Source organism: Ailuropoda melanoleuca, chromosome 16 (assembly GCF_002007445.2).
Source record: "Ailuropoda melanoleuca isolate Jingjing chromosome 16, ASM200744v2, whole genome shotgun sequence".
In the NCBI taxonomy this organism is placed as follows: domain Eukaryota; kingdom Metazoa; phylum Chordata; class Mammalia; order Carnivora; family Ursidae; genus Ailuropoda; species Ailuropoda melanoleuca.
This window is the reverse complement of record NC_048233.1, coordinates 85772985-85781017: the sequence shown is the minus strand read 5'-3', so window position 1 is coordinate 85781017 and position 8033 is coordinate 85772985. Positions and strand designations below refer to the sequence as shown.

Genomic DNA, 8033 nt, shown 5'->3' with positions numbered 1-8033 from the left:
CCCCCCGCCGTGCCCCCAGGCCAGGCCACCCCTCACCAATCTTGACTGGGAAGCCGGGAGGAAGGCGCAGGGTGATGAAGTCACGCAGCTTGGCAAAGTGAGCATTGCTGATGGCCATCAGGTCAATGATGGGCGTCACCTGGTCGCCCAGGGAGAGCGGGTGCTCCTCACTCAGCCACAGCGTGGCCTTGAACCTGCACAGGATGCGAGTCAAGGAACGTTTGGTGGCCCAGCTGCCAAGACCCACCCAGCCTGGACACCTGCCTTTACTCACGCCCTCTGCCAAGCCTGAGTTACTCTCTTGTCTGCTCAGCTGTCCCCACCCGCCTCCCCCAGGAGCTTATGTCCTTTTGGCCCTACGCCCCCAGGCTGGGGCCTCAAGTCGTCTGGATGAAGAGGGCAGGGCTGGGCTGCTGGCTTCAATGAGGGCCTCATCCACAGGCCCGTCCTCCCCCTCAGCCCACAGCCAGCCAGCGCTTCACATTTTGCCATATTTTGGGGTCCAACAAAGCCCAGAGGTCAGGACTACCAGGGTTCCAATCTCCGGTCCGCCACTCAGTGGCTGAATCTACCTGTGGTCCCTGGGACAATGCTGGGCCCACTGCAAGCTCTATGTCATGGCTCGTCAGATTCTCCTAGCGCCCTTGTGAGCAGGTGGCCCAGTGTGACTGTTATTTTACTGAGAAGAGACTCTTGGAGGGTAACACACTTCCTGGGGCCACAGTCCAGGAGTCAGGAGACGGTCAAGCTGTGAGCCCTTCCCCTCTGCCACAAGCTGGCCTCCAGCAGGAGCTCATTCAATTGAACAGAAAACCATAAATGGGCAGTGCTGCCCTTTCTTTCTTCCTCTCTCCCACCCTCCCTCCCTCCCTTCCTTCACCAGGGAAGAGTAACCAGTCCTCTGGGTCAAGCCCCAAGCTGAGTGCCAACAACCATGGATAAGACAGACTTGGTTCCTGTCCCCAAAGAGGAGAGTCTAGTAGGAAGCCAGCTGGGTGAGTGGGTCCCTCACTCTAGGGGGCCCCATGTGTGACAGGAATGTGCAAGGGCTCAGCGGACAAGGCAAGGTCCCCGTCCCTGAGGGAAGTCCCCAAACCAGCTCTAAGACCTCACCTCTGTACTTTGCTGGACATCTCAATGGGGCGGCCAATGTTCCTCGACTCCAGGCTGAAGTTGGGATCGAAGTATTCACTGGGGGAAATGGCTGTGGGGTTGGTGGGGCTGGCGGCCTGCTGCACAGGAGCCTGGGACAGCCCCACGACCAGACTTAGTGTTCAGGGAAGTGCCTGCCTGGCCCTGCCCAGCAGCCCCCTGCCAGTGGCCCCCACCCCCCTGGGCCTGGCTCACCCCGCTGTGGGAGGAATGCTGCTGAGCCATCCCGAGGAAGGACTGGAATGGAGTCTTCCCTCCTAAGGAGAAAGGTTGGGAGCCCATGAGGAGACTTTGGGCCACTTTGGGCTCAGACTGCCCCCCTCCACCACCCACCCTGGGGGCCTCCTGTCGGGTGGGAGACGGAGCATATGGGAATGGGGAGGCCTCCCAGCTTATCCCAGACATTGCGGCCCTGACCCCAGACCAGGGTGACCCCAGCATATGGTGTGACTGGGCAGCAGGCAGGCGCACCTGAGTTTACCTTTGCTCCTCGACTTGTCCTGATCAGAGAGGTGCTCCGTGCGAGTGCGTGTCACCAGCTCCACATTGGTGGCACTGTAGACCTGGGGAGCAGGGGGAACACGGGGGGAGCTGAGGGCTCACAGTCTGTTCCCCACACTCAGCCTCACCAGTACAGGACCCACGTCCTCCTCTCTGCAGGGACAGACAGGATCTTGCCCCCCACCATGGAGGAGGTGGCGGGGTCTGAACCGTGGGGACTCAGTCATGAGGGGAAAGCACTCCTCGTGTTGTCTCGGTAACCGGGGTCGGGGCCCGTGCCAGGGTGTTCCCTAATGTGCTCGGCGGGGCCTGGGCACTCGGGCACCCCTGAGTTCCCATGGCCGCACGGGGCTTCCAGAGCCCATGGGCTACTCTGTCTCTCCTCCACATGGGTGGATACAGACAAACGGTGGAGTTCCTGGGCCTCATCTCCTACCCCAGTCCCCACCACTAGCCTCTCCTGCCTTGGCCTCGTAGCCGCTAACGGTTTCCATCTTCTCAGACCGCCAGCCCCAGATACCACATTTGTTCCTGAAACAGACCAAACAGGAGCTCGTGAGGACCCATACCCCTCGACCCTAGCCAGAGCCTTCCCTTCCAGAGACCCCTTCCAAATCGCCTTCCCACTGTGGATCACAAGGGCCTTGGAGAGGATGCCTGGACAGCTGGGGACCAGCAAACAGGGACTGGGGATGAAAAAGTACTGAGGAGTTCTCATTAATTTCGTTAGGTGTGATGATGGTGCTGGGGCTGCTTTTATAAACATGCTTATCTGTTAGAGTCATGTGCAAAAGTATTTACTGCTAAAGGGATATGACATCTGGGATGTGCTTTAAAACAGTCCAGGGAAGGGTGACCTGGGCGGCTCAGTTGGTTAAGCATCTGACTTTGGCTCAGGTCATGATCCCGGGGTCCTGGGATCAAGCCCTGCTCAGTGTGTGTGTGGGGGGGGTCTGCTTGTCCCTCTTCCTCTACCCCCCCCCCTGCTTGGGCTCTCTCTCTCTCAAATAAATAAAATCTTAAAAAAAAAAAAAAAAGTCCAGGGAAGGGGCGCCTGGGTGGCTCAGTCAGTTGAGCATCTGACTCTTGATTTTAGCTCAGCTCCAATCTCAGGGTCATGAGATCGAGCCCCGTATGGGGCTCCAAGGTAGATGTGAAGCCTGCTTAAGATTCTCTCTTGCCCTCTTGCCCCTCCCCCCACCTCTCTCTCCCTCTCTAAAAATAAAATAAAATAAAATAAAAAATAAAATAAGTCCAGAGAAAAAAGGAAAAAAGCAAGGAAGGATAGATTCAACAAGATTGACAGAACATCGGTAAGTGTTCAAGTTGGGTGATGAGGACATTCTAACTATTCTCTCTTCTTTCGTACATTTTTGAAACTTTCTAGAATAAAAAGTGAAAAATAAAAGTGTGTCTGATTCAACAATAACAGTTGCAAGACATCAATACCCCACTTTGGATAATGGACGGGACAAGGAGACAAAAGATCAACAAGGAAACAGAAGAACAACCCTATAAACCAGACTTAACAGACTTTCTTAGAACATTCCACCCAACAACAGAACGCACGTTCTTCTCAGGTGCACACGGAACGTTCTTCAGGATGGACCATATGCTAGGCCATAAAAGAAGCCTCGATAAAACTGAAAGGAGAAAGTCATACAAAGTATGTTTTCCAACCACAAGGGAATGAAATAAGAAATCAATAACAGAATAAAGATTTGGGAAACTCACAAATGTGTGGAAAGTAAACACACTCCTCAAAAAACCCAAAGGGTCAACGAATAAATCAAAAGAGAAAGAAAATGCTTTGAGATAAGTGGAAATAAAGATACAATACTCAAAACTTGTGAGATGCAGGTAAAGCAGTGGTTATAGGGAAATTTAGAGCTATAAAATGACAATATTAAGAAAAAAATTAAAGACCTAAGTAAGTGGGAAATGATCACATGCTCATGGCAGAAGACACTCAACACTGTCAAGATGACAATATGCCCCAAGCTGAGTTACAGATTCAACACAAACCCTACCAGAATCCCACCTGATGACTTCTTTGTAGAAATTCACAAACCGGATCTGGAATTCCTACGAAATTGCAAGGGACCGTGAATACCCAAAATAATCCTGAGCAAGAAGAACAAAGTCAAAAGACTCACACTTTCCGATTTCAAAACTTACCACAAGGCAACACTTACTAAGACAGTGTGGTACTAGCACAAGGACCGACATATAGGTCAACAGAATAGAACTGAGAGCCCCGAAATAAACCCATACATCTGTGGTCAACTGATTTTCCACAAGCGTGCCAAGACCATTCAATGGGGAAAGAGCAGTCTTTTGCACAAATGCTGCTGGGACAAGTGGGTCATCACCTGCAAAATAATGAAGTCGGACGCTTTCCTCACACCTACACAAATATTAATTCAAAACGAGTCAAAGACCGAAATGTAAGAGCTAAACCTATAAAACTTTCAGAAGAAAACACAGGGGAAAATCTTTGTGACTTTGGATTTGACAAAATACTGTTAGAGATGACACTAGAAGCACAGGTGACAAGATGAAAAAATACATAAATTGTATTTCATAAAAATTAAAAACACGTGCTTCTAAGGACACGGTCAAAAGAGTGAAAACTCAGCCCACGGAATGGGAGAAAATATTTGCAAACCATATACCTGAGAAGGGACTTAGATCTAGAATACATAAAGAACTCCTGCAACTCAAAAATGAAAGGACAACCCAGTTTTTTAAATGCGCAAAGGATCTGAATAGATATGTCTCCAAAAAAAGATATAAATGGCCAATTGGCAGATGAAAAGTGCTCCCCATCATTCATCATTAAGGAAATACAAGTCACAACCACAGTGAAATACCACTTCTCACACCCGCCAGGGGGGTTATAATCCAAAAATAAATAAATGGACACCAATGTTGGTGAGGACATGAAGGAACTGGAACCCTCATACACTGCTGGGGGGGGATGGAAAATGCTGCAGCCCCCTGGTAAACGGTCTGGCAGTTCTTCAGACAATTAACATCTGGTTACCATATGACCTAGCAACTCTACTCCCAGGTATACACCTGAGAGAAATGAAAACTTAGGTCCACACAAAACCTCGTATACTAATGTTTACAGAAACACCATTCATAAAGGCAAAAGGTGGAAACGATCCTAGCGTCCGTCAGCAGGTGAGTGAAGAAACAAAATGTGAGCTGGGCATGCGCTGGACAGCCATCCAGGGAATGGGACAGTTAAACACTACAACCTGGAAGAAGTCTGAAAATGTTCTCGGTGAAAGAAGTCACACAACACCACATATCGTATGAGTCCGTTTGTGGGAGAGTCCAGAATAAGGAAATCTATAGAGAAAGTCAATCCGTGGTTGCCTAGGGCTGGGGAAGAGGGTGAGGGCACGGGAGCTGGTAGCTACTGGATTTCTTGTTGGGGTGATGACAATGTTCTAAAGTCGACTGTGGTGACAGTGGGATTTCTGTGAACACGCCAAAAAGCCCCGAATCGTACACTCTAAGGAGATGAACTGATCGGTATACAAAATTATATTCCAGTAAAGGTGCTTGTTTCTTTGTTTTTTTCAAAAAGGTATTTCTGAAGTCTGTTCCAGGAACCGGGACATATGTTGTTGGAGGGAGAACAGCCTAGCCGGTAGAGTCAGATTCCTAGGCTACCCACAAAGATAGAAACAGCCATACTACTGAGACACCCACACTGGGGCAAAGAGCTGCCCTGAACCACAGCCTAAATCCTTGTTGTGATGGGAAAACACATGAGGGCAGAAGTCAAGACACCGGGGCCCCCTGACCTGCCTCCACCCCAGGAAGACAGCTGCCCTCGGACAGACATGCAGGGGCCCGAAGGTTGCCACGGGACCTGAAGGCGGTCTGGGTGGGACGCTGGGCCTGCAGGGACCCCCGCCCCAACCTGAGCACCCTCTGTGAGCAGCTCCCCCTCCCAGAGTCCTGAACCGGGACCCATGGTGTGGCCGGGCCCCCACCGACCTCTCGAAGGCCACATTGCGCGTGTCCAGGTGGGTGGAGACGATAGGAGAGGTGAGCCGACTGGCCACGTGCTCTTCACTGGGCCGCATGGCGGCCAGCAGCGCTTCGGGCTCAAGCAGGGCGAGCCCCAGCGTCTCAGTGTGCACCACCTGCCGGTCGTGGTCCACTTCCATCACCAAGGCTCCTGCCTCTGCCACCGGCACGGGTGCGTGAGGGGCACAAGTCAGTGCTAGGCCCCCAGACGGCGGGTGGGGGGGGGCACCATGGTGCCCTCAGCCACCTGCTGCTAAGTGGGTGAGGCCCCAGCCCCTGGGTCCCCTCCACCCTCAGCCGCCATTTCCACAAAGTAGAGAAAAAGAACAGCGCTGTCCTCACAGGCCACAGGAGAATCTGGGGGGCTCGGCCTGCCTCATGCCCACAATGAGTCCCCCAGAGCTCACCCTGGCCCTTGAAGATAAAGCTTCTCCTGCCGCGCTGCCAGGTCATGTGCTCGAAGCCCAGAAGACTGGTGTCCACCCGCAGGCTCTCCCCCCGCTTCCACACTCGGTACACGTCACTGGGGCACATCTTCGACACGAGGGGCACTGCGGGGAGTGCGGGGGTCACCATGGGTCTTTCCCCTAGATCCCCCCCGCCCCTAAAAGCCAAGAGTCCTCACTCACCCCAGCTGGTGAACTCCCACTTCATCTCCACGTAGAAATCGGGGGCCTGGGATAGACCAGAGCACCTGTCAGGGCCCACCTGGGATCAGCAAGTCTTAAAGTGCTATGTCCCAGCTACGCCCCCACTACAACCAAACCCCACCCAGGAAAAAGGGTGGGCTAAGTGGGGCCCTAAAAAAGTCTTGGAATAATCAGATTATAAGTATCTGGGAGCCTGGAGGTTTGTCTCCCCCTGGCTCCATCAGCAGGCTCCAGCCTGCTGAGGGGCCCCAGTGGGAACTTCTTGCTCCCCCTGGGTCCCAGAGTCCTCATCTGTAAAGAGGGCACAATGACCCCCTCTGGCCCTGCCCCTCATGCTTAAGGAGGACAGACAGGTACTCCGAGGCACGAGGCCACACTCACTGAGTCAGATGAAACTCTCCCCCCAGGAGACAGGCATTCACCAGGAGGCTCACATCTGAAGTTCTGTGGCGATTTCTGGTATGAGGGACCCCTGATGTCAGCACTGGCTCTCCTCCTAAAGGGCCCCATCTCACCCATGTGGGCCTGGACTCCTCTTTCCTACATGACCCTGGACTGGGGTCGAGGGGTGGGGGGCGGATATTGTCGACGGCGATGGGAAAGCATGCTGCCCAGACTGAGCGGTGGCGGGTGACTAGTGACCCCCATGCAGCCCACTGACATGGCTCCCCACCCCTCCTTACTGGCCACACCTCTGTCCCCTGCTGTACCTGGCGGAGTTTGTTGAGCAATTCCGGAATGCCAGCCAGCCTCTGCGTGGCCCTCTGGTAGTCCCGATACTGGAGCACCAACTGTACCATCTCGGGGTCCCCAGTGCTGACTGCCTCCTGCAGGACTAGGGGCACCAGGCTGCTGAGGGGAGCTCTGTCAATGGCCCCAGTCCTGGCCACTCACTGCCGCGCACCAACCCCATCGCCAGCCTCAGGGGAGCCCCTCTGCCCTCTGCAGTACCTGCCCAGCCCTGGCAGCTCTCTTTGCCCACATTGGCATTGTGTCGAAGGAGGACTCTCACAGATTCCAGGTTCCCCAGGGACACGGCCAGCTCCAGGGGAGTGCGCCCCCGGGGGTCTTCCTGTTCAATGTCGTGCTGGGGAAGAGGGGACACTCAGCACAGGGCAAGTAAAGAGAAGCAAGAAGGCCACTAGGCTGAACATGGTTGGGCGTCATCGTGGGAAATAAAGACAGCAGCCAGGCCATGGAAATGGCTGAGGGTGGCCTGCGTGTCCTCATAGGAGAGGGGAGGGAGGAGGTGGGAAGGGAGGGCCCACCTCTCCTGCCTTCGGCCAGGAAGAGAGCTGGGGGTCCGGCGGTGGGGCCTGCTCAGGCAGAGGTGCAGCTGCAGATGTCAAGAGTTTGGAGGGGCCTGGGGACCAGAACCAGGTTGCTTGTCCTCAGCCTGGCTCAGGGGCGGTGTGGCGCGAATTCGGGGGCTGGATGCAGTGTGAAGCGGGCAGACGGGCAGGGCAAGGCCCAGCGCTGGAAGCCGAGGCCAGAGGCTCAAGCGAGAGGGGCAGGTGACCCGGGCTTCGGCTCAGGCCGGGCGGCCTCCAGGAGGGAGACCACGGCTTTGAGTGGGCTGCGCGGAGGACAGCCCGGGTGCCCGGTGAGTCTCACCTGGCGGCTGTGCAGCGCGGCCTCCAGTTCGCGGTGCCGGTTCGCCCAGACGAGCCGGTGCAGCGG

At 54.5% G+C, this 8033-nt stretch overlaps 1 protein-coding gene across 9 annotated transcripts in view; it reads right to left on the bottom strand.

The window, feature by feature from the left end:
- ANKRD13D (ankyrin repeat domain 13D) overlaps positions 1-8033 on the bottom strand; it is a 10828-nt gene extending 2795 nt beyond the window's left edge. For 2 of the 9 annotated variants that reach the window (XM_034646462.1, XM_034646466.1), the window contains exons 1-11: positions 7968-8033; positions 7305-7440; positions 7064-7188; positions 6333-6397; positions 6111-6254; positions 5671-5860; positions 2118-2184; positions 1634-1715; positions 1348-1409; positions 1114-1244; positions 37-194 (exon numbers count right to left, since the gene is read on the bottom strand). In XM_034646462.1, the coding sequence (XP_034502353.1) occupies positions 37-194; positions 1114-1244; positions 1348-1409; positions 1634-1715; positions 2118-2184; positions 5671-5860; positions 6111-6254; positions 6333-6397; positions 7064-7188; positions 7305-7343 (1063 nt within the window). In that variant the 5' untranslated portion in view covers positions 7344-7440; positions 7968-8033. The other 7 variants (XM_034646467.1, XM_034646470.1, XM_034646468.1 and 4 more) reach the window with 7 other exon arrangements.